At 33.9% G+C, this 27328-nt stretch overlaps 3 protein-coding genes across 4 annotated transcripts; 1 reads left to right on the forward strand and 2 right to left on the reverse strand.

Moving 5' to 3' along the window:
• Nucleotides 1–994: 994 nt before the first annotated feature.
• Nucleotides 995–10567, forward strand: Vha26 (V-type proton ATPase subunit Vha26). Of its 2 annotated transcripts, XM_074172707.1 has the most exons (5): nt 995–1180; nt 1311–1486; nt 1573–1741; nt 1882–1932; nt 10069–10567. In XM_074172707.1, exons 1-5 carry the CDS (start codon nt 1148–1150, stop codon nt 10369–10371), a joined length of 732 nt encoding a protein of 243 aa, XP_074028808.1. In that variant the 5' UTR covers nt 995–1147; the 3' UTR covers nt 10372–10567. The 2 variants fall into 2 exon arrangements, with proteins under 2 accessions (XP_074028808.1, XP_023028494.1); XM_023172726.2 differs by lacking the exon at nt 1882–1932 and having other exon boundaries at nt 1000–1180.
• A 6331-nt stretch (nt 10568–16898) lies between these two features.
• LOC111516593 (stress-associated endoplasmic reticulum protein 2) lies at nt 16899–18331 on the reverse strand. The gene is made up of 2 exons (XM_023172744.2): nt 18189–18331; nt 16899–17273 (listed from the first exon to the last, which is right to left on the reverse strand). The coding sequence occupies exons 1-2, from the start codon at nt 18270–18272 to the stop codon at nt 17163–17165; spliced, it is 195 nt and encodes a 64-aa protein (XP_023028512.1). The 5' UTR covers nt 18273–18331; the 3' UTR covers nt 16899–17162.
• On the reverse strand, nt 18189–25348 carry LOC111516581 (uncharacterized). The gene is made up of 3 exons (XM_023172736.2): nt 25217–25348; nt 22082–22228; nt 18189–19895 (listed from the first exon to the last, which is right to left on the reverse strand). Exons 1-3 carry the CDS (start codon nt 25238–25240, stop codon nt 19593–19595), a joined length of 474 nt encoding a protein of 157 aa, XP_023028504.1. The 5' UTR covers nt 25241–25348; the 3' UTR covers nt 18189–19592.
• Between the last annotated feature and the right edge of the window lie 1980 nt (nt 25349–27328).

Consider the following 27328-nt stretch of genomic DNA (forward strand, 5'->3'; position numbering starts at 1 on the left):
AGTTGCCCTTTTCTGAACTTTGAAGGGCCGTAAGGGAGAGCGCCGCTTTTTTCTTTCGGATTCGTAATCTACGCATCAAAATACGTAAGTACACTTGAAAATTTTTTCAAAATAGCTGGGTGCCCTCAAAACGAATATTTACCCGTTTCCCATAACGGAATAGATCATTCCATCGATTTAATGCTTCGTGTTTTCTCTTCCTGTTGCAATTTTCTATTTTTGTTCAAATTTGACATTCATCAAAACTATTATAACTCATAGTTAGATGGTGACACAAAAACAAAGTTCTGTCAGCTGTTTTCACAAATCGTTTAGAATCCGTGTTCTTCTCGTTAGCGAATAATAGCACCAAAAGTATTACTCTAACGAATTCACAATTAAACAATTCAAAAAAGGTACAGCAAACTTTAAAACAATAAAAATAAGTAGTATACTTATGTTTCATATTCAGTTATTCTGATCAGCTGTGTATCTTTGAGAAGCGTCATATCGATAGGCAATTTCCTCCATCGACAAAATTTTTGAATTGGAGTGGTGGGAAAATGCGAAACCAAGTATTATTTTTTTAACTGCTTGACAAGATTATTATTACCGTCAAGATTATCATTACCATCAAGATTATTCTTGAATTGTTTTTTATATGAGTAATGCTGTAGATATTTCACTGATGCCAGTTGTTCACCAAGGAATTGTCACTTATTTCTACTGAAAAGACTTTTCCCACACCAGATCAAAAATACTTTCTCGACGCGTGTTTCGTTAACCAACTTATGATGATGTTGTTCAATATAATAATCAATATAGAATACAAGGTTAATAACCATAGCAGTCGATGTTGAATACTGTTGACACCGAAAAAAACCAGTCGCGAATCAAATCTTTGGTTGATCAAATATTGATCCTGGGTTAAGCTTTAATGAAACGTACTTTCTGAAGAATTTTCACTGCCGTGTTGCCAAAATTTCAGTGGGTGAAGTGTGACAGTCTGACTGAAAAGTCACAAGACTTAACAGAAGTAAGTCATATGATCAATCAAATAAGCTTTGCGTTTCACGTCCGTAATTTGGGTGTCTCTTGTTAAGTGAAGGCGTTGTCTGTATCTTCATTAACTTATATCTCTTGATAGTATTTCTTGAAAAAGTTCACCATGGCTTTGAGCGACGTTGATGTACAAAAGCAGGTAAGTGTAAATCTGAAAATGAATCTGGAAAATTTGACATATAACGATTCTATTCTGTTAACTCCCGATAAGTTTTCTCGCAGTAATTTCAAACACTGTTACTGTTAACTAAGAATGATTATCCCTCCAGATCAAGCATATGATGGCTTTCATTGAACAAGAGGCAAACGAAAAGGCAGAAGAAATCGATGCCAAGGCCGAGGAAGAATTTAATATTGAAAAGGGGCGCCTTGTTCAGCAACAACGTCTCAAGATTATGGAATATTATGAGAAGAAAGAGAAACAGGTCGAACTCCAGAAAAAAATGTAAGTGAAGCGTAGTCATGTGACAGATCATTCCTATGTGCCTCTCCCAATTGTTCTTTATTGATTACATAGATATTTCCTTTCAGCCAATCGTCTAACATGTTGAATCAGGCTCGATTGAAAGTATTGAAGGTTAGGGAAGATCACGTTCGTACCGTACTAGAGGAGGCGCGTAAACGACTTGGTCAGGTCACAAACGACCAGGGAAAATATTCCCAAATCCTGGAAAGCCTCATTTTGCAGGGATTATATCAGGTAAAACTAACATTTTTTAACACATCACAATAATTTTGGTATTTTAATTGCACTAATAGAACTGATTAATCAGTTGAAATTCATAGAATAATTAATTTTCTGTAGTATTAAACATTAAATGCACGTACTAATCTTTATAGACAAAATACACAGAAATTCTTCAGAACCTCATTCTGCAGGGGTTATACCAGGTAAGAGAAATATACTTCAAATTACCGGTTATGGGTTCTTGAATATTTTCAACAGTACTTGTTACACTATTTGAATTTTCATTTTGTTTCAAAGTAACACATCTATCAAATTACTGTCTTTAAAATGATTAATTTATTTCATTTCTTCACATGTCACAACGTGAGCCCCAATATTGACAGATATGCACAGCATATTCATTCAAAAAGATTCAGTTCCAAAAAATTTGTCTAAGTTATAGAAGCCATGGTGTTAAGGTAAAACTATAACACTAAACTTGAATCTATTAGAACTATCAATTTTCTCAATGTAATGTAAATTTTTATCACATATAATAGAGTCTTTCTACAGTCTATTTTTGGCTGTAGATAATGCAGGACTGGATTATTGGGAAGACCAAGTATTGTTAGAGGATGACAGCACGTCATGTTGATTACGGTGCTTATGAATCCAGTACGAGGCTCTTAAAATGAATATAGAGATCATTGTGTTAGGAATCACACGTTAAAAGGTAAGACCTCGTTAATCCTTAGCTCGCACAAGTTTCAACTTATGAGGGTTGTCGTTCGTAGGGGTGCGACAGCTGGTTAACGGAAAAACAGATTTTAAACTATGAGGATTTGAAGACAGAAAATACTCCTTGCATTCATCTCGGATCTTGATTTTGTCATCCGAATGTGATTACTTTGCTTTTTCTGCTACTTCTGGAAGAGGAGAGTTTTTATTGATATTCGTTAATTTTTTTCTTTTCTCTAGTGATGAAAAGTTTTCATTAATCATCGAAGCAAGACGCATCTGGTATAAACAGGAAATACGATTTTTATAGACTCATTACAATACGACAAATCAAAGACAAGTAAACCTTGAAGATATTTGGGACAATCAATGTACAGTAGATTGATAGATGTGTGGCTGTTTCTAAATTATTCTCGATTACTAATGTCTACTTCCAGACAAAAAGAAATATACCCAGTAGTATTAACTTGATAGTATTTCATGAAGTCAACAACATTCCAATAAATAGTTTCCGTTCATACCAATGGAAGTGACCACGTGCTGCATCTGACAAATTTTGGTAATTTTTTCAAATTATAGAAAAAATTTAGTTTTTTTTTTCAGTCCAATCTCAGTGAATATATTTAATGTTAATATGATCACCAGCAAATTGTATTTTAGTACTTTTATTTCATTTCAAAGCTATTCTTTCATGTTGTAACTCAAATGCTGTCCTAAAAATTTGTCATACTGATGCAGAGTTCATCTGCTCCTGGCAATTCAACATAGAATTTGCTTCTGTTGATTTTTTCTGAAAGTAAATTAAAACCCTTGTTGAATATGAAAAAAATGGAATTAATAAATTTTCATTGGACAGTTTATGGAATGAAAACGGGTGTTTCGCTATAGAAATGCTTCCTCAGGTGTTTTCATACTGACTGAATTTCGTGTCAATTTATGCTTTATACAGGGTGTAACTGAATAAGTGTAAAACATTTAAGGAAGTGATTCCTCATTGAAAAAAAGAGGCTCAATGCGCCGACGTCTAGACGCAAGCGTAATGTCTGAAGGTAGACATATTGAACATTTACTATGATTTCTACACGTTGTGTGTTTTGTTATTAATAAATTAGTTTCGTTTATTACATCGTTTAATGCAGGTACTAACTACAAAATAACAATAAATCCAGTTCGCATTTATGACGATGTATCTCTGTAGTCGTTCGTAAAATAATTTTTTGCTGCGAACTGGTTTATTTTGGGCAAAATACCATAAAGACATTCTTTGTTTAGAATGAAACAGGCTATCGAAAATGAATTTTTAAATGGTAAACAAATAATGGGACAAAAAGTTACATTGGAAATAAATTTTAGGGGTTGCGTTTTCCACCCCTTACAACCATGGGGTAAACCAAATAAATTTCTGGATAAATGTCTTTTTGGTAGTACAAAACGTCAGGTTAATTTCAATATTGTAACTTTTATAGTGCTTGTGAAAAAAATTGTTATACAAATTTTATGTACCCCCTTTAATCACCTTAAATGTTTTACACTTATTTACTCACACCCCAATAATTCGAATTATATGACCTTTCATCTACGTAATGACCAATAATTTTACCAGAGTTCTGGTAAACACTATTTATTTTTTTAAACATTATAGAAGAAAATTTTCACCAAAACTCATTGGATGGACATGTAAGAAAGTAATTACCGATTTCCACATTTAAAAACAGTTTCAAAAGAGAAAACTCATGCCAAAACATGATTTGCAATTGTGAAATTGGTCTTCACATTCACGACACCACTCATATGTTCTTTCATTCTTTGGCAAACGGTTCTCCCTGTTTGGCCAATATAAAGTATACTCCTGATCCATCTAGAAGGTCGTAGGACTCAAATTGTTGTTATGTACAGCACAAATAGTAATTCGTTCATTATGTGTCCATTTATTGAGTTTGTTTAAATTTTCATTTATTTTTTATTAGTTTTTACATAGGTAAAATTATATTAGTCGTTAAATATGATTCAAATTGTTAATATACAAAGTACAAATTAGGTAGAATTCAGCCTGTATGAAAATGCTTGAGGAAGATATTGTATAGCGAAACACGTAGCGGTTTTGAACGTGGAAATCCTTAGGTTACAAAGAAAACTGCAGATTCTAAAGGATCATGCAAAATTATTATTAAAAGACACATATTCATTTCCACATATGTTGAATAATTCCAGATTGTTAGATATCACTGGGACACAGAGCATATGTATACTTTTTGTCTTTTGTCTAGAAGTATTCTTTATGACTACACCAATGATCATTTTGTTTGAAATATTCAAGTAGAGGTGAAGTCTATCAGTTGAATATGGTCCTTTTGTCAATTATGATAACACAGCATATTCATGAAAAATCCGAAGCATTAATGTTCAATTGGAAAATTCCATCCTATTGTATAAAAAGTTAGTTTTTTTAAAGGCCCTGAATGTGATAGGTTGTTGATGTGCTGGGGCGTCTCAAGATAGTCGGAACCCATCCTTTACTTCCTCCGCAATGCACAGTGATTAGTCGCAATCCTTTGTTTGCAGGCATGTTAGGCGTACACATTCTCGAACCATCAATCCACCCTTTCATAACTGTGTCGTGAGTGTCATAACAAGTTTCGTCCAGAAAGAAAATTTGCCGTTGTTCTTGTCTATATTTAGTTATTAGTTCTAAGTATTTCTTACGCAATTCCACTATTTTTTTCTTTTCCATAACTGGTCGACTTTTTTTTTTTATTTTAAATCTAAATCCTAATTTCTTTATTCAATTCTGAAGAGTTTTGTTACAGCAGCTCACTTTATAGCCGAAAGTATTCAATTTCTTCCTTATGATTTCAGTTATAGGAATCTCATTGCTTTTGTAACAGTCGTATATTGTTTTTTTTTTCAATGTTTTTATCAGATGAACATTAAAGATTTTTGGTAATCCTGTATAACATCGCGTCTTGTGTTCACAAGGTTTGTTTTTGACTATTTTACGAACAACTGAGAAAGGAATTACGGTCAAATCTGATGTTGCTTGTAATAGTTTGTTTCCCTTGAAACCAACCTTGAGATGTAGATTCTTATATATATTGAAACATACTCTCTGTGTTTCAGTATTCAAATGCATCTGAATCTTATTCACCGGTATCTCTTTTTCGCATTATCCACCATCGCTATTGGAATCACTACACTGGAAAAAGTCTGCGTTGTTATCACACTCGTTATTACTATTAGTACTTGTCCAAGGACGCCACATTTTAAACAGATAATAAAAATTTCAAGTAATTATGACTGCACCAATATCGAATTTCAACACTCAAATCGTGATCAGTTCCTGAACTGAACATTGATCCGATTTTAAAATTGTTATAATTTTTTCTTAAATAAAAAAAATACATAAGATTAGAATGAGCCTGTCATTTCACAAAAAAACTGAGTATTTGGTGGAGTATTCTTCATCTTTTTCTATAAATGAATAGAAAAATTAGCTAGTAATACATATTGACATGTAATGATTTTTTTTTATGAAACTATTCTCTTTGTTGTGCCCCGACGATGAATCTTCATTTCAAATATCATCAAAAACACATATCTCAACCACTGTCCCTATTTGTGCTCAGCTCTTTAAAACTACGCAGTGGATTTTGATGCGGCTTTTTTCAATAGGTAGTGTGATTCAAGAGGAAGGTTTATATGTATATAACATTTGTAATATAGTAGAGACACGCTGATAATTTTATAGGTTTCTAACGTGATGTCCTAAGTAAACACATTTTTTTGCGCTTACATTACAAAGGCTGGCTGAACCCTACGAAATAAATAAAAAATGTACCACAGTATTTTATTCCTTAAAAAGGTCTTCAAAAAGTACACATGTGTATATGTCTATCTCTTAGGGATATCCTCGAGAAATAATGGCTTATTTACGAAACAATTTTAAGCAATACAGCATTAGTCCTTATCCAATTAAGTACATCAGAAATATTGCGCATTTATTATAGATCAACATGGCCCTCTACAGCATGTAATTTAAATTAATTATTGCAAGATAAAAAAAATTATCAATGGAGTTTATTCTATGATTTTCACTATAAGGGTTTTACAAAAACCGCGACACTGTTTCGCTATACAATAGCTTCTTCAAGCATAGAGTTTATTCTATGATTTTCACTATTTCACTCACACTATTTACTAACCAGTTATGCTTGAAGAAGCTATTCTATAGCGAAACACGTGTCATAGAATAATCTCTATTGATTAGTTTTTTTTAAATATGGATTTTCATCAAGTATTGGCCAGTTCTATTCAATTATTGCAAGATATATCAGATTAAAAATGCAGGGACGCAGCGGTTGCTGGTACCGACCGGGGGCCTGCAGCGCGTGCATATAAATAACGTTATAGCTTTCATTTCGTATTTTCATATAAGGTTTGTTCTGGTTCTGCGAAATTCAGGTTCTAGGACGTCAGGATCATGCGCAGTTGATATACCGGGTGTTAACGAATCTATTAGACAAGTCATAACTTCTAGACTATTAGGTGTATCAAAACGAGATTTGGTACAGATAAATGGTATGTGGAGAGGAGAGTTTTCACATATTTTTCACTTTCCGGTCACTTCCGGTTTCAGCGGAAATGGCTCCGGTTCTGAATTTTTAAATGGAACACCCTGTATATTGTAACATTTTTGGATTTCTGAGACAATTCTGAATCAGAAACTGACATTTCCGGAAGTTTTTCAGCCTACTTGATTTTTTTAGAGTCACTTTTAAAATTGCATCTAGGTGGCCATGATCGGACGTAAACTAATCTATGGACCTCAGGTGATATCAGAAAATTGCAATAGCGGAGTTTTAGTGACTAGTGTGTTGAATATGAATGAGACAAGTTTACAAAATAACATTTTCGTGTCTAACTATTATTTTTCAAATGGCGACCATTTTTTGACAAGCACTTTCCGAAAAAAGGATTTTTTGACAAATCTAACGATACTAATTTATTTGCGATTGGATTACAAATAAGAACATAAATTAAATATTACTGAGGAAAATACTCGATACAAATTCATTTACTTTTGTCAAGGGTGCCATGGATAGGAATGATGCATAATATTTTGCGGTTATTTCCATCAAGTCCACTTTGGAGAACAAAACGCTCACCTAGGTTATGACAGTGACATAAGCTTTATGAGCAGAAAGTAGAAGTTTCTCTTGATTTTCGTTAATTTTAGTTTAATTTTTCGTCGAAATAATGTATACTCAAAGTGAAAAAGTGGATATGTTGTTATTGTTTGGAGAATGCCACAGAAATTCAAGGAAAGCTGCTGAGTTGTATGCTCAGAGATATCCCAATCGGCAACACTCATCTCATCAGTATTTTCCCTATGTTGAGAGTCGTTTTAGGCAAGAGGGAAATCGAGACGCAGAACAGAGGTTTGTCATAAATGAGGAGACTGAGATTAACGTTCTTGCTATGGTAGAAGTTGACAAAACGGTTTCTTTAAGAGAAATTAGTAGAGAAATGCAGATAAGTCACGAATCAGCAAGAAAAATACTGAAAAAGCACGGATATCGAGCATTTAAATATCAGTTACATCAACATTTGTATGCTGACGACGGCAATAGAAGAGTAGTATTTTGTGATTGGTTGCTTCAAAATCATAGAGTTAACCCAAATTTTATCAACTTCATTCTATTTTCCGACGAATCACGGTTTACAAATAATGGCATGTTTAATAAGCAGAATTGTCGGTACTGAGCCCAACAAAATCAACATGCAATGAGAGAGGGCAATTTTCAAGAAAGGTTTGGCGTCAATGTCTGGGCTATTATCGTTGGAAACAGAATAATTGGTCCAATATTGTTTCAAGGTCAGTTAACAGGGGTTAAATACTTGGGTTTTCTTCAAAATGAAATCGAGGATCATCTTAATGATATGCCTTTAGAAGTTTTACGGCAAATTTACTTCCAGCAAGATGGAGCACCACCCCATAATAGCAGAGACGTACTTGATTTTTTAATAGAGCATTTTAATAATAGAGTTATTGCAACCAACGGTCCAGTACGGTGGCCTGCCCGCTCACCGGATCTGACTGTGTTAGATTTCTTCATTTGGGGATATGTAAAAGAAAGGGTCTACTATGCAACAGCCCCAGCCACTCTCGAAATCTTAGAAGAAAGGATTCAACAGGCATTTAGAAGTATATCGCCTCAAATGTTACAAAACGTGTTGAGAGAAACAATTGAACGAGCTGAAATGTGTCTTGAACAAGGAGGGATGCACTTTGAAAATTTACTATAGTGGAATTTTCAAGAACTTAGGATATTGCAAAAAATTTAAGTGCATCGCTGAAATTATTAGTTAAATTTGTTAAATTTGTTGATCCAATCGCAAATAAATTAGTAACGTTAGATTCGTCAAAAAATCCTTTTTTCGGAAATTGCTTGTCAAAAAATGGTCGCCATTTGAAAAATAATTGTTAGATACGAAAATGTTATTTTGTAAACTTGTCTCATTCATATTCAACACACTAGTCACTAAAACTCCGCTATTGCAATTTTCTGATATCACCTGAGGTCCATAGATTAGTTTACGTCCGATCATGGCCACCTAGATGCAATTTTAAAAGTGACTCTGAAAAAATCAAGTAGGGTGAAAAACTTCCGGAAATGTCAGTTTCTGATCCAGAATTGTCTCAGAAATCCAAAAATGTTACAATATACAGGGTGTTCCATTTAAAAATTCAGAACCGGAGCCATTTCCGCTGAAACCGGAAGTGACCGGAAAGTGAAAAATATGTGAAAACATTCCTCTCCACATACCATTCAACTATACCAAATCTCATTTCAATTCTCCTAATAGTCTAGAAATTATGACTTGTCTAATAGATTCGTTGACACCCGGTAGAGTGTTCTGGTTTATTGAGGATAATTTCGGACTGATGAATCCTCTGTTCTGGTTTTGACTGCGAAATTATCCTAAACTGAACTGTTGAGAACTGTTCCCGTTGCTCATGCGCATTCATGTGAAAATTTGTTTGGGCTATTTGCTGGGATGTTTTCTTATTTATTTGATTTGAATAATTGATGATTGAGGGTAGATAACATTTGAGCTGACTATAGGCATACGCTACATAACAAAATGATTATTAGTATTTTCTCGTCTTCATCTCTTCATATATACGATAGGTGGCACAGTGGTCTCCTCAAAAGCTTTCTGGTTTAAACAAGTGTCCGAGACGATTTCGGACTGTTTGAGTTTTTTTGTTAATACGCACCATGTCTTGCGCAGTTTCCAAGCGTTCTGGGATGTTAGTTAGAACCAGAACAAACCTATAATTTTGGGGGGAGAAGTATCTAATTTTATAACCTAACCACCCATCAGTTATTCAATCAACATAACCAAAAAACTTGTAAGTGTAAGGATGCCTTGAAATCTCTGAACAGCTTCCTTATTGCTGTCAAACCTAACCTCAAATCGGTAAATGTTATTGAATTTAAAGGATCATATTCTCTTTTAGGCTAATGTGAAATGTTTTTCTATTAACTGGTATAACTCCGGCCTCTTACTAACTCACCTTTTTCGTTTGGAAATTGTATAAACGTTTCCCGTTGTTTCAGCTTTTTGAGAAAGATGTTACCATTCGAGTTCGGCCCCAGGACCGAGAACTGGTCAAATCCATCATTCCCACCGTCACGAACAAGTATAAAGATGCCACCGGTAAGGACATCCATCTGAAAATTGATGACGAAATCCATCTGTCCCAAGAAACCACCGGGGGAATCGACCTGCTGGCGCAGAAAAACAAAATCAAGATCAGCAATACTATGGAGGCTCGTCTGGAGCTGATTTCGCAGCAGTTGGTGCCACAAATCCGTACGGCTCTGTTTGGACGTAACGTCAACAGGAAATTCACCGATTAGGCATTTATTTGGTGGTCAGTTTTGCATGTTGTATTCTGCAATTCGCTGTAATTGAAACACTAAAGTGTTTCGGAAAGTTTTAGCTGAATTATGTTCATTAGGATATCGTGGTTACTGGAACATTAATCTGTATATAACATATTCCTTGTTAATAGTATTTTTTTTGTTTTATCCAAAATAAAGAAGATTGTCCATTTTTATGTGTTATTTTTTCAATTCCAAATTCCGGGAACTGGTGGATTTGTTTGCATCAAGACCAAAAGCAGTGCCCTGCACAGTCTCCGGACTTCATTTCACTTGATTTTTTCTGGGATCCTCTGAAAGAGTACCTCAATAAAAATGGGTTCTATAATTTGAGGAATTTAGTATTACGAATTTTTTAGCTTAGTGAGAAGAGGAGTATTTCTATTTTAATGAGCATGTTTTAAAAACCTCTTTCAGGGATATCAAAACTGGAAATGTTTTGTGAAGCTTTTCCAATATGGAACATTGAAAATTAAAACCTTGGACTATAAAAAAATATAAAGGCTTTGGACAAAAATATGAAGTGCCAACATTATATTACTTAAACCTTGATTAATTCTTTAACTACTGTCACGATTATAAAAGTATTTACAGGAACCTTATTAAAATTGCGGAAAATTATGACTATAGATTACAAAATGCAAAAAACAAGAAAAATATTTGTGAGTTGAGAGGGAAAAACAGCTTCTCATATTTAGTCAGCAATTGTGGTAGTTTTGTTGTTTACCTAAGAATTTATTTGATTTATGGAACGAAGAGTTGAGAAATCTTTTGAATAAAGAAAATCAGTTATACTCGAGCGGACCTCCGTTAAAAATAAAAATTAAGATAAAGTAATGAAGATCAATGATAAAAGAAAATGCAAAAAAAAGAATAAATATTTCAAATCAAACTATTTCATGACATTCGATTGCTAGTATCCACAATCATCTTCAGTTGATAACTGGTTTATCTTTTTTTTTTGTTCACATTGATAGATAGACATATTTTTAAAAAATCTCTGTTTAAAATCTGTTTTTCCGTTAATCAGCTGTCGCCCCCATACGAACAACAACTCTCAGAAGTTGAGAAACTTGTGAGAGCCAAGGACTAACGAGGTCTTACCTTTTAACGTGTGATTTCTAACACTAATTTATTTGATCATGTTATGTATAAAATACATTCATGACAAGTCAGAAAAACAAATAGGTGCAAGGTACAAAGTTTTCTACAAAATAAAATAAACGGTAAAAATTTGTAATAAGTTTACAGGGTACATTATAACATATTAACAAATTGAGTGTGGAGGTTTGGCGAGCATCTTCCTTGCGTCAAAAGTGTGTCTACGCACATGTTCTAAATGTTCTGAAGTGGAATAAAAACAGTTTTTTTTTAAATATTTTTTTATAACTTTTTTAAAACAAAACATACTCATATTTTTAATGTTAGCAGGAAGTGCATTATACAATTCTAAATCATAGGAGTTTTGTTGTGATTTCATCAGCCTGAAACGTTAAGGTCTAATACAATTGCTGTTACGTGTATCATGATTATGTAAACTGGATTGTTTGAGAAACAAGGGGGCCCTTTTGTGAATATCTAATAGGCTTGAGTAAACATACAAAGAAGGCACCGACATAATTTCATGAGTGATGAATGATTCACGGCAATAATCCCTGAAACCGATTCTAGCAAGAATTCTCAGAGCTTTTTTCTGTAATATAAAAATGCATTGAGCATCACTAGAATTTCCCCAAAGTAGAATACCGTGAGAAATAAGAGACTGTATCAGCGAGCAAAATACTATTTTCAACGTAGTGAAATTTGTTATTGGTTTCAGCTGTCTAAGTAAAAATAAGGCACTCGATAGCTTAGTTTTCAAACTTGAAATGTGGCTCGACCAATTTAGCCTATTGTCCAGAGTAAAACCCAATAATTTGACACACTGGAATTCAGGTAATGGCAGAGCCATAGAAACAATCATGTTTTGTGATTTTTCTTTATTCATCTTGAGTTTGTTGACACTGAACCGGTGCTCCGCTTTTTCTTGTATTTCCATAGTCTTATCAACAAAAGCTGAATAATTCATAGAAGAGTATATATGAAGGATGTATCGTCAGCAAATAGTACAATGTGACATGGCTTCATATAGTTGTTAAAATCATTGATGTAAATAACGAACAGAAGCGGACCCAAAACCGATCCCTGCGGTACACCTAGGTCAATCGGCCTCAGCTCAAAAAATGTATTGTTATAAAAAACTCTCTGGAAACGATTATTCAGGTAAGTTTTAATAAAACCCAAAGGAGTACCTCTTACACCATAATATGACAGTTTTTCGAGTAAAATACTGTGGGAAACAGTCAAAGGCCTTTGACAGGTCCAATAGTGTGACCCCCACAACCTTCCCGGACTCAAGTCCCTCAACTATGCCTCTGACAACACTCATAGTAGCATCGGTGGTAGAGCAGTTTTCACGCAAAACCCAAATTGATAACTGCAAAAAAAATTGTTAAGACTCTAGTTATTTTTCGTTTCAGGAATCGCCAATAAAACTATTTCAGTCCAACAAAATTTTAATGACTTTTCCAAAATAACTTTCGACAGTCTCCTTTTTATAACAACTATATGGTGAGTAAATAAATATAAAAACTAGCAACAAATTTAATAATTAGAAAATTTGAATAACATAAGTTTCAACACACACATTATTGACCTAAACTTATTATTCGACCCATTTAATTATCTATTTCAACTCATTTCCTTCACAAATTAATATTTATATTATTTTAAATCCATACTCTCATTTGTTGTCTAATTTTTAAAATATTATTCCGTTTTTCAACTCATATTTCTCATTTATCTTCAATTAAGTTTTTTTATTAATTTTTTTTCTTATCAGACATATTCTCTTGCCAACTCGTCAACATTCGGAGTTGAGCGTTTCCTGCTCCTGATGAGCCATTTAGCAAGGACGGAGCTACTCACAGATCAAAGACGTCCTGAGCAATTTGGGGGCACGCTAACACCTAATTCAATCTAAAACCTCGAAAAACAAACTTAAAATTACTAAAAAAAAGGAGAAATCAAACATCCATATCTCAGGTACTTAAATACCTATCAGAAAACAACTACTCCACTGGCTAATACCACGAACGGCGTTGGATTATATCAGACAGGCATCAGTGCAGGACTCTTCACACAAAATTTCCTGCACACTTGCAGATCGGTTTCGGGCTGCACTAACGCCTGTCGGATATAATCCAACCCCGTTCTTGGTATTATCCAGGGGAGTAGTTGTTTTCTGATAGGCGCCAGTCCATTAACCTACAGTGTAGGTATATCCGAGACAGGCTTCAACATTAAAAGTTCATTTCTTTAGATTTTTTTACTGCCTGTCTTCATGCATAGCCCATTGAAAAAAATACCTATTTGTTGTTTTGACCTCTCGCCTTTTTTTTCTGTACATAGGTATCTGAAAATAAGAAGTTTAACGCAATTTTCAACATCATACGTTCCAAACGTTTACAAGCCTATAAACATTGATTATAGAGTGTATTGATCAATATTATGCTGATGAAACAAAAATAGTTTTTTCTGTCTTTTATGCTGATGCTATTTAACATTCTGATCGAAAACATTATCTCATGAAAATTGTATTATCACTACACAGTTTAATTAACGAAATCAGATTGATAATAAATTGCTGAATGCCGCAAAGATGAAAATATGCAAATAACTAAAAATAAGTTATGTTCTCATTGTGTTAAATATCATTCAACACTCGCCAAAATGATAATTAATCGCTGAATGTTGCGAAACTGGCAATTTTGCAGAGAACGGCAAATAAAGTATATTATCATTGTGTTGAATATTATTGAACCCTCACCAATATGGTTACTAACTGGTTAATAAGAAAGCAATTTCAGTAAGTCCTAACAGGCGCATCACATGAAATCAAACCATCTCTACACTTTGATCCAGAATAAACACGATTTAGGTACTTCAATAACTGAATAGATCATTCAAAGATAAATTGCTGTCAACATAAACACCAATTTTTCAATTTCCTCACCAAAACTTATTTTTTCACTCTCAATGCTAGCTTAGGTTCACATATAATCATTGCTTTAGCTTCGTCTATATGTAATAATAATAATAATAATAATACATGTCTTCGGGAAGGTGCGCCAGCCTTATTAACCAATGACCACTCTCCATACCGTAAGGTAAGTGATCATTGGGTCCGAAAATCGTGTGCCCTAAGCAGACGCAATGAGCCAGGAATGACTTCTGCATTTGCCCGGACAAGATTTTTGCCTTCGTAAGGCAAGATCTTTATATTCGAAGCAGAGAGAGCGTCATCCACCAAGGACTCCAATAATCAGAACAACCATCTTAACATAGAAGTATGGATAGAGTCTGCGGAGTTCGAAGAGAAAAAGCTCGTTACCTCCTCCGTTTTTCCTTCTCTTTTCGGACGATACTCCTCTCACCGAGAACTGAAAATTCCACGACAAATATCGTCGTTGGTCGAAAAAAAATACATCAGGCTCATTAGCTTGTATAAGCTGGGGGTAACTGATTAAATTTTTGAGTGGTGTTCTATAAATGGCCTGCTTCTAAATTTCAAATGCTCAACTTTGTTACTAAAAATACAATAATTGAAAAAAGCTATTTGGTTATATTAAATATTGAAACTTTACATCAAATTAATTGCACTTAAGTCTTAGGTATGTTTGATTGATGACTTGTTTATTTTGTGGTCATTCATGATCACTTTAATGAAATGAATGGCTAGAAAAATTAACTAGTGGTAATTATACAAAAGTGTTTTTATTCATTTCATTAAAGTCTTGGGTGTTGATATTGATAATACACTTACCTAGAAGTTCCATGTTGATAGTGTCAAACTGAAGCTCAGTAAACATTTTTTTTCTGATTGATTCGGCCGTTACTTGATGAAGATCCATAGTAATTTCAAAAACTACACCTGACGATTTGATCTGCACAAACTTTATTTGAAAAATATATCACAACATGTTTCGCTAAAACACTTGAAAAAGCTTAGCGAAACATATTGTGATATATTTTTCAAATAAAGTTTGTGGAGATCAAATCGTCAGGTGTAGTTTTTGAAATCAGTAAACATATACGGGGCTATTCAAATTCGTTTCTGTACCATGGGGATCTCGTAAACGATTAAATTGTGGCAAAGTTGCGTATTCTAGAGACCTATTCAATGATGTAAAAAAATCGAATATAGCTCTTTTGGTTCTGGAGATATACAGGAAAAACCAAAAAATCTCAAATTATAATTTTGTCTATATCTTCCTTATTCGCAGACTTATTGAAAATCTGTCTACATTTTGCTATTGGCACTTGATGCCATCAGAATATGTCCATGAATCTTTTATACAGGGTGTCATCTGACTTGGGCCACCCCCATCTTTGAATTTTCAAATACGGACCTGTATTTTTTTTGTAGTTTTTGTTTATTCGACGTTCACTTCATACTGAGAAATTAAATTCAATTTCATGTTCCGGTAATATTTGATTATAATTGTGTGAATTATTCCTTTTTAAATTACGGCCCTAGAAATTGGTTGACTGAGTTGAATAAAAACACAATAGCAACTTTCACGTCTCCCTATGTACCGTAGAATTTTTTTTTCATTTTTAGGTACCTATTCATATTTTTCAATATTTCCATTGCTCTGAGCGTTTTCTACAATAAATTTCGAATAAGAAAACCTTTTATGATTATCTGAAACATATCTACATCAAAAAAATATTATATGTGTTTTAATAAGTAGAAAAAGAAATGATAGCAATAATAACATCCGAAATGAACACTATATAATTGTAATGAAAATTGAAATGAAGTAATTTATATACAAAAAAAAAATTAATGGCGCAAAAAATGTTCAATTTGGAGTCCTTTCAATCCGAAACATTTTTGAACTCGGTTATTCATATTATTTATTGCCCTTAATACACTGCATTGTTGCGAAATCATTCAAAATCCTCAATCTCGAGTCTTCCACATTTCCTATCTCTCTGCCAGTGTAAATCCTATTTTTCAATGTCCCCCATAGAAAATAGTCCAAAATAGTAAGATCTGGTGATCTTGCAGGCCATCTTATTGGTCCATTATTTGAATCGAAATGGAAGGACTCCAATTCGAACATTTATTGCGCCATTAATTTTTTTGTGTATATAAATTACTTCATTTCAATTTTCATTACAATTATAGTGTTCGTTTCGGATGTTATTATTGCTATCATTTCTTTTTCTGCTCATCAAAACACATATAATATATTTTTGTTGTAGATATCTTTCAGATGATCATAAAAGGTTTTTTTATTCGAAGTTAATTGTAAAAAACGCTCAGAGCAATGGAAATATGAAAAAATATGAATAGGTACCTAAAAATGAAAAAAAACTCTCGAAAAACTCTACGGTAAATAATAAGTTTCTCTTCTTCCAAATTATTTATCGGAGAATGCACAATAAAACAATAATGGAAAATTAAAATATATTCAAAAAATAGACTCAATTACATTGGTTTCAAATAAAATGTCACAATGGAATGATAAATCTGAATTGTGCACAAAATTAAATGCTAAATTTTCTGGACATGACTATACTAGGGTAATTTTCAAATAACTACCTAGTCGTATTTCACAATAATATACAAATTCAATTAAAACCACATAGTTGTATTGCACAAAACAATTGTTGAAAATATATTAACAGATATCTTTGAGTAATTACAATATAATTTTTTATGCCATACGAATAGATTGGATTATTTGGAAGACGGCTGATCCACAAACTACGAAAACGAAAAGAGCCAACAGCCACGGCCCCACAGCAGGACCATCCTGACTTGGTTTCTGAAAAGAAAAGATTGGAATTGATGTTAACAACCTTTTTCAAATTAAATTAATTTTTGCTGAGTGATACAAAATCTCTTATGATCCGAGTCAAAACATGCAGTAACCAACCCTACATATTTCAGAACAATTCCACAGACTAAGACTACTTCTGGGTACACGTTTCACCAACCAAGTTGGCATCAGGATATGAACCAACGACATATTTCAAAGTGGTATTCCAGTTGTAGCAGTTTACGCAGGATTATTCAAAAGATGTGGAACACAATATATTTAACCATGATAATAATAATAATAATAATCGTCTTTATTATTTCCACATTCAAAAGAATACAATAAATATTAGAAATCAAGTGGAAATAAAGGGCTAAGTTTATTTTCTGTTGTGTAAACACCATTAAAATGTAGGTGTATTAGGAAGTTTTTATGTGTTTCCCATATGATAAAATGACAAGAATAAGTGTGTGTAATATATTTTAATGATGAATGAGAATTCTAATTAATTTTGTGATATGGAACTTCAAAAACGTGGGACAAACTTAGTTAACTGTGATAACGTGTAAAATAAAACATTGTTTACATCAATTTATGAAATTAAAAATAATCAATATGAAATATGAATATTGAAATAGTCTTTATCGTCTCAATGTACCTGTAGGTAGATTTCATACTACAGAATATCATTGCAGGATATCAGAAAACATGGACATAAACATTATACCATATGGACACTGAAAATCATGCAAAAACAAGCTAATTTGAATCAGATTGTTATAAATAAAAGAGTCCATATACAAGACATGAAGTTGCACTGAATCAAATCATAATCCAATAGGCATGCATATTGTAATGTGAAAAACATAACATCAGGTAACAACAAAACAATACACATTGCAATAGGGTTAAGTTACTTACAGTTGATTTTGGAACATTTCCTCTCAGGGTCACATTCTTCATAGCTTTCTCGTTGGCAATGCGCATCCTTTGTTTTGGAGCCATTTTTAGTAAATAATGCAAAATTCAAAGATAAATGAAAAGTAGAAAAAGTCCAATTTGCTAGTCCGACAAACGTCTACAGTTTTGACACCGTGACACGTCTTAAAGTGACAAAATTTTATAGACCAATCGACTTCCACCCTTCCACCACAGAATCATCTACGTTCCACGTCGGTAGAATGGAGGGAGAACGCGACGTTGCCATACAAATATCAGTTTTATTGTTTGGAAACTTTTGAGTGTCCATCAATTTACTAAATCTGATTTCATGAAAATACAACTCAATACAAAGTCATGAAAGGTCAACTAATATAAAGAAAAATTTTCCTAATATTTACCAAAGTGTAAGGATTTATTACTGGAAATTCATTGTTCGAAAGGTTACGAAGTGGATGTAATCTACTAGATGACGTCTAGGTTTTATATTTTGAACGTCAAGTACAGAAGAAATATCGAATTTGCCTTATGTTGTTTTGTTTAACTTAATTTCATAGCTATAAAAGATTAAATCAATCATCGTTTTCTTTTCATACCTTTTGTAGAGTAGTGGGAAAATGAGTTCTTAGGAGATGATATTAGATAATACATTACAGAAGGGACACTATCTGGACTCTATTTGATACTGAGAAGTCAAGTTTCTGTGACCTATGATCTGTGGTTAATGTTTCATGTCATTTTAGCGGTAAATTCAAAATATTTCAATCTTATCGGATTTGTAATTTTTTTACAAGATTGTGTCTTTGACACCTTAGTCTACAGTAGTCGCGTGGTATCGCGTGCGGCGAGTAGCCCCTAAACTAAGACATGCCCATCACGTCACACTTGAGTCTAAGAAAACCGGAACCTGTTTACATTTCTTCCCGAGATATTTTATGGATGTCGAAAAGACATATACATAGAGAAATGAACTATTGAGAATTATAAGAACCTGTTTATATATCTCCTTGATGTCCATGAGATATCGTCTGAAAGACACCCATCTTTGTTAGTTTCGTGGACGTCCATTTCATATTTACAGGAATATTATTATAATTATTCATTCTAATATTTGAGAAATAACTTAATATTTGTAAACAAAGAATTTATTTATTCACATATGTTTATTTATATGTATTGTATACTTCTAATTTAATTTTAATTAATATTGTTAATGCAATTACCTACAAATCAGTTTATCCTGGATACTTTATTTTTAGTATTTGTATTATTCATGGATTTTTAATGATAAAATCATTCATAAACAATAGCTATTAGTGAATATCATTACAATAGAATCAATGCAAAGGCTTATAATCCAAAATAACAAGAATAGGTCAATGAATATTAACTAGATATTTTATGAACAACAGGATTATCATTAAAAGTAACCGATCTGTTTGCTCTAGATCTATAACTGACATTTGTAGAAAAAGGCACAATTCTATTTGATATAATCGATAGTCTTCTCAGACTATTCCGAAAAGTAGCCATTCTTGAAAAATTGGCCTGGGAAATCAAATTAACCATGTAACTATTTTCCAGAAAAGATAGAACTATTTCTGGAATTTTCGGAGCATCAGTATCTGGGTTATCCTCAAGCCATTTGATCATCTTCTTCATAACCTCAACTTGTTGATCGGATGAAACCTAAAAGAATAAATATCATATCATACATTTTTGGTAAATATTCGTTCAAGTGTACTTACGTATTTTGATGCGTAGTTTATGAAAGAAAGAAGCGGCACTCTCCCTTATTTACAAAGTTACGACCCTTCAAAGTTCAGAAAAGGGCAACTTTTCAGCCTTCTTTTTCATAAGATAAACTATTAAAGAAAAGCATTTATTCACTAGGTCACTTTTACACCTTATTCCTCCTCAATTGACACTTTTCAATTTAACAATCATTATTTTTCCACTAAAAATGTACGGAGCTGGTATGTATTTCTGTGTTTTACGTTTTTAAGGTATGGCATAGTTGGTACGACTGATGCAAGCTTTTGTTTTTAAATTGAGTTTTTTTTGAGAAAAATGTTGATTGTTGAATTGAGAAGTGTCAATTAAGGAGTTGCGGTGTAAAGGTTACCTAGTGAATAAATGCTTGTGTGTTTAAATAGTTTATCTTGTGAAAAACAGGCTGAAAAGTTGCCCGTTCCTGAACTTTGAAGGGGCGTAGCTTCGAAAATAAGGGAGAGCGCCGCTTTGTCTTTCGGATTCGTAATCTACGCATCAAAATACGTAAGTACACTCAAGAATTTTCTCAAAATCGCCGGGTTCCATCAAAACGAATATTTACAAAATCCAACTCTTCGAAAGTATGTTTGTATGTACTTTTACACTTGAAATATATATGTAAGCTTTTCTCACTTTGAGATTAGAAGTTTATTTCGTAATATGTTGATACATAATAATGATGCCGTGTTACATAGAAGAAAGAAAGTTTCAACCCATAATTATGAATTATGTCAGAGGGAATGAATCACAAAACCCGGATTTGTGTGAAAGAACAGGAATCGCGAACAAAACTCGTTATATCCAAGTGATCATTGTTCAAAAGGAAGCGGTTACTTAGCAATACGGAACAAGTTTTATATATTCCTATTGAGATTTACATCAGTCTGCTTCTCAGAAACAAGCATCATCTGTTATTATTTTATATTGTTCTCTATTAAACTTTAAAAAAACGCACTACTCTGCTCGATCGGGTGTTTGAATAAACGAACAAACCTATAGAGAACGCAGGACCGGTTTCCTGATTTTGACTATCACTTCATTTTCAAAATTATTGAAAATACTACCTACTTATTTTTGGTACTTTTATTCGTTGTGAATCATAAAGAAACTCATTGAAAGCACAGATTAATAAATTAAATACCGAAAAATATTTATTGTTCACTCCACTGAGGTGATTTGTATCTATGATGAACATGACTTCAAATTTGACAATTCTCTTTCTTATAGTAATTAACAGACAAAGCACAAGTTTGTCATTGATATCTGAACCAAATTCAAGATTTATGTTAATGAATTTTCGCGTATCTAAAGTGAAAATATCATCGGGTTGAAGTCATTATATATTTTTTTGTTTCAAAATACTTTTTTTCAATGTCTGATGAGTCTAATGAGAGAAGAAACTTCTAAATATTCCAGTATGGTGGCGAATGTTTTGTATTCTATACAATATCAATTGTAAGTATTGTATTTAGAGTTCAATGGCGTCTAGACTTATTTTAACAGTCGATTCAAATCAAATCAAAATAATTTATTTTCTCAAAATGACTGTAGACATTTTAACCTTACGGTAATTTGAAGTTCTTTGGTGGAATATTGTAAATGATCATTTTACTTTAACGGATTATGATTTAACACACTGCACATCAGTCTTCGAATGTTAAAAGAAATTATATCTTTGTTTTTTCAATGAGATGGCCTTTTTTTTACCAGAATCGAAATAACGGAAAACTAAACTGTCTCAAATCGAGAGGTATTTTGAGGAACTTCATAATTATAATGAACATTTATAATTTTTTACTATTAGAAGGCAGCATGGGTGGGGATCAGTAATCCAGGATATCCTGGGGAGCTACAAAAGCGCAAAGTCCTGTGGACACTTAAGGGATTATTTACTTTAGGTACAAATGGATTATGAAATTTTAACATCCCAAGGAAACTGTTTGCTTTTTGAGTATGCTTTAGGGACATCACGACACTTGATGTTTATAACCTCGGACAATTTACAAATCGATGGTTTTCGTCCTAATAAGTCCTAAACACTTTATTAATTGTGCCCTAGATACATGAAAAACTATGTTCTGCCAAAGTGAAACTATATATACCTTCGACAAGGAATTTCGAATTTGCATCTCTTGTTTTGTTGATAACCAGACAAAAGACACCCTCTTACTACATAACCAAGTGTAGTTGGATCTTTCAAATAATATTTCTGCCTGTTTGATTTGTTGAATCTTCATTAACCATTGCACCTGCAAAATATGAATTGAAACTATACTATTGAAAACAAAATTGAACTTAGATTGTTGTAAAAATTATTCACAATTTTGAGTTTGGGGCTTAAGAAATGTGTACACATAGTTTCTACAGATCATCAGTATAGAAATATTCAAAAAAATAGTCGTAATTTACATAACAAGTCCGGAAAATACTCTAAGAAAGTGTTTTAGGACGTGTCGCGTACACTATTTTTTCGGCAACCGTGTAGAATAACAAATCAATGAGCCACATTTCTTCATTATATTTCTTTGTAGAACAGAATTTCGAACATTATAAATTTGAAAATTCTGCGATTCTTGATTCCCAAAACTGTGGATACCAAAAGTCTTAATCGAAAACTTTTGTAATTCACAAATAATCTGTTATGTGGAGTATGGAATGGCTGTAACGGTAAATATTGCCCATGCACCAGTGGTTTTATTCCATTGAATTTGAATATTGAGGAATGAACAGAATTAGATACTTGGTGGATAGTAGAATAAACAATGAGCTGGCAAAAAAATGTATTGCAATTTTCTTCCTCATTGTGCTTTTGTGTCAGAGCTATTGTCGAGGTTTGTTGACCGTGGTTTTTAGGCTTTAATGTCGGACGTTTCGTCTACGATTGCGGTAGGTATTGGTTGCGATGAGGCATCGGACGAAGTGCTCTGGTTTTCCTTACAGCAGATACTGTATGTGAGTTGTTAACTTCTTTCCAAAATGTAAGAACCTTGGTGATTTTCAAAATTGAAGCCTAGTCCTGCTGTAATGTACAGATTTTGAATAGGGCAAATATAAGTGAGCAGAGACGATGACATCTTCACGACCGAGTTTTTTGTCGATATATGTACAGTGTCATCCCCAAAGTATGCACCATATGGGAAATTTATTTATTAAGGGTTTTTCAACAAAAAGTTATTTCTGATGAAAGTTTGTGCATCCCCTAAAACTGAACATGCACCAACGAAATGCAGTAAAACACACGTAATTGACGAGAAGCCTTGAAATATTTAATTTTGAGACGAGAGTAAAGTACTCTTATTTTGAAAAATTTCGGTAAAAGTTTTATTTAGAAAAGTTGTTTAGCATTGAAAAATACATCTAGACTTAAAGTCACGGCCATCTAAGTGAAGTTTTATTTTTTTCAACCAATTTTTTAAAATAGGGACTACGAAAAGAAAAATTTGCTAAAACGATAAATAGACAGCATCCTGTATGAGACGGTTTATTTTAAAAGCCTGTAATATTACGAATTACACAACTATGGTGTTAACTAGGGTCAATTTTCTAAGTTTTTGGTGCAAAATTACTCAAAATTATACAGTACTGTGACAAGAACTTGATATTCAATAATATCAAATCACAAAACATCAATATAAAATAGGAACGAACTCGTTGATTTTCTGGAGATTTTCTTGTCCAAAATAATTCTCCAGAATAACCTCCAGGAACTTCCCAATGGCGAAAACCCACCAAAAAAGACTGTATGGTGGTCAGCGTCAGACCGTTACGTATCCAAATGTAAAATAATATCATTTACAACAAAAAAGCGAACTTTAATGTACAATTATTCGATCAACAAAACTACAGTCAACCGCGTACATGAGATAAAAGATCTTAGTATAACATACGATAGTAAATTAACATTTACAACACATATAAGGAATATGACTGCTGATGCAAATAGGATGCTTATATTCATTTACAGAAATGGCAAAAACTTCAAAAGTATTGCCACCTTAAAACTGCAATATTTTGCGTATGCCAGATTTAAGTTAGAGAGAGACTACCAAAAAACCTCACTAGAGGCATCGATCATAACATTTTGTTGACACGATTTGATATGACATCTTTGGAAAATAGGTATATATATCCTTGGTATAAAATTCCTGCATACATTACTAAACAACAATATTGACAGTACGATTCTTTAACCGAGATCAATTTCTTAGTACCAAGAAGTGAAGGTCGTCACAATCTGAAGTTCTATTGCGAAGCATCACGCATAAATGTTATGCTACGATCACCATTGAATTTTATGTGCAGTAGCTTCAATAAAATCTGTGAACACTGCGATATTCATTTCGAATCTCTGAACGCCTTGGTATCATGTATCCACAATCACTTTTAATAATACTATAAATAACATTTGTGTCAGTACTGCTACATTGCATGATTTGTAACTTTTTGTGTTATATACTCAATTTTTCATTCCTCTTTTGAAACTCTACTCATACGAATATTTTATATAGACTTTGTGTTAGCATTTACTTTTATACATTTCTGTATTTCATTATTTTTAATATTTTTTTCATATATACTCTGTAATAATAGCATTTCCAGTAACTGGGTACTCCTGATCTTTTCAAGCACTTTAATAACTTTCTCACCGGTAGAATCTTCGCCAATCAGGACCAGGCACAAATGGCCTTCATCGACCTTATCAAATCCCGAGCACCCAATTTTTATGCCGACGCAATTAATCAACGTTGTTACAATGTTGTTACGTTTGCAAAAGGACACTGGTTATTCCAATTGAATTGAATAATTATGTACTGAGATATTATACTTTCAAATATTTTATGTACTTGCTTAAAATGAACTCAATATATATATATCTATATATATATATATATATATATATATATATATATATATATATATATATATATATATCTTAAATACATACATACATATCATATCAAAAAGTGATTGCTTTGGATTTTGCATATATAAAAACAGCATTCTTATATAGTATTTATATGAAATCAAATATAGAAGTGTTATTTTTCAATTAAATTAAAATATTATTATTATTATTATTATCAGTTTTTATATTCCTTGAATTTGTCGTTACATACGATATTTAGTTGCACTGCAGTCACAGATATTTTTTTCTTTAGAAAATTCATCTGAATTACATTTTTAAAAACTCAATAACAAAAAATATAAAACGACATTACCAAAAGTAAAAAGCTCACCTGCGCTATGAACTGCGAGCTCATATCTTCTACACTCACTATCCAATAACACCTTCTGCCAATACAATGAAAAACTCATAAATTAGGGAGCACGTTAAGAGATAAACAAATACTGATAAATTAAATGGCACATAACTGTTCAAATAATTTTTCCAATATCGGATTAATTAACTTTTTATTAATAGGAGTATAATCTGCATGATCGAAAAACGGTTCAATGAAAGATAAAGTTTATTAGTGAAATAACTACTAATATACAGGGTAATGTAGAGTAGAGTTATACCGAATTGGCTTTTGACTAGAGATTGTATATAAACAAACCAAGGTGCAGATCCTCTCAAGTATAAACGACATTAAAATCACTGTTGAGAATACGTATAGGACGTATACGTAGCCTGGTAGTTGACGTGGGTGGTTTGCTCAACACACTCAAATTCGACCGCTGTGTGAACCACAAAATGATTTAGAATGATCGAAAAATGAAGTTGCGTTGGTGGAGATATCAAAAGAATGTGTTGGCCTTACATTGCATGAACATTAGAGTATCTGTAGAGTAGGGAGGGTGCCGTAGACTCACAGCACTTAGGCCACATTGTACATCCTCCAGAGGAGTTGTCCTCCTAGGTCATCGTCCATCCTGTTCGTTCCAGGAAGGTGAACAGGTCACTAGGAGACATCTCCTTAATATTGGCAGGTGTAGGCCAAGACTCGCCGAACACACACTCTCTTTGGCAACCTTGAGGTGTCTCATGGTGGCCTCCACGAAGGTTTTGGAAGGTGCAGCGATATTACTGTCGTTGCGCGGCTTTTTCAACCTTCTTGGAGTTCCCTCCGTGGAGGTGCACAAGTGAGGTGCAGCCTTTATTCAAGGCGCTCGCCGCAGGAAGTGCCCTTGCTGTCTATCCCCGTTCCAAGTGGTAGATTGGGGTGGACATTTCTGTTCAACCACCGCCTTAGATATAGGTAAGCACTTCTGTCCAGCCTCGGAATTGTTTCATTCATGTGTGTTCCCACGGTGAAGAGTAGTTAGTTAAGGAAGCTAAAGATTATGCTGTAGACGACCCCACCCGATATAGAAGGCCCCGATACTCTGTCGAATGATGCCCTCACGTCCCCCGTTAAAGGAAGAATAGATTTTTCATCCATCCTACCCCAGCAGGTAGGGGTACCCCGTGAAGGGTGGTGCTGATGTGTCTAAGGACTTCATACCCCCAATATCCCCTCAGTTATGAACCCATTTGCCTTTCTTCGACAAAAATCAGCTAAAAGGGTAAGGAAGCTGGACTTCACCATGAATGAACTCAAGACGACGTGCAGGGAAGAGTTGGTCACCTCTGGCAGAGCCCCGCATTACCAGAGGTAGACTGATTAACATGAGGTTTCGCTCAGTTCCCCAATAGGATCGTTCGTGACCGCATATCACCCAGCGGTCATCCAGCTGCCGGCACGATTTCTTACCCCTTAGCTTGGGTAGGCTGGTCCACGGTGTCATGTTTTGCAAAGGCTTTTGGGGAGTTTTAGTTTCCTCACCCTACTTATGTCTGCCACTGACCAGGAGTCCAGAGACCCCGTCCTTAAGGCCACATTGGCTTCCCGGACAGGGCCTCCAGTCCCCTGGCCGTTGCCCTATCCCCCACCTGGGGAATTTTTGTCGATTTGTGACAATGGATGAAACATGGATCCATCACTTCACTCCGGAATTAAAACGATCGTCATCTGAGTGAAGGGCCTACTTCCACGTAGCCCCGCTGGATACGGGAATGACAGAATCACATGTGGTTCTGCTAGTCCCTAAATGCATGGCATCCCAACGACGGCTTAATGCTAAGGTGTGTGTATCCGTACCGAGAGGATGAATGACACTGAGCCTATCAGCTGCCTCTACGGAAACTTCGAGATACCGGACGCCCTCTCGTCTTGTCACGGCCGCCTTGTCACGGCAATGCGGGGCTCTGCCGTGATTGACCTTCTTTCCCTAGCTACTCGTGGGACTTTTATGAACAGAGTAAACTTATAAATTCTTTCTGGGGCTGAGTCTACAGAGGAGATGAATGTCGAGCTTACGACTCCAGGTTTGGTGGTGCAGCCAGGAAACGACCGAGTCGTCTCCTC

This window comes from Leptinotarsa decemlineata, unplaced genomic scaffold, assembly GCF_025532065.1.
Source record: "Leptinotarsa decemlineata unplaced genomic scaffold, Ldec_3_MD MMD2_P_RNA_scaffold_12, whole genome shotgun sequence".
NCBI lineage: Eukaryota > Metazoa > Arthropoda > Insecta > Coleoptera > Chrysomelidae > Leptinotarsa > Leptinotarsa decemlineata.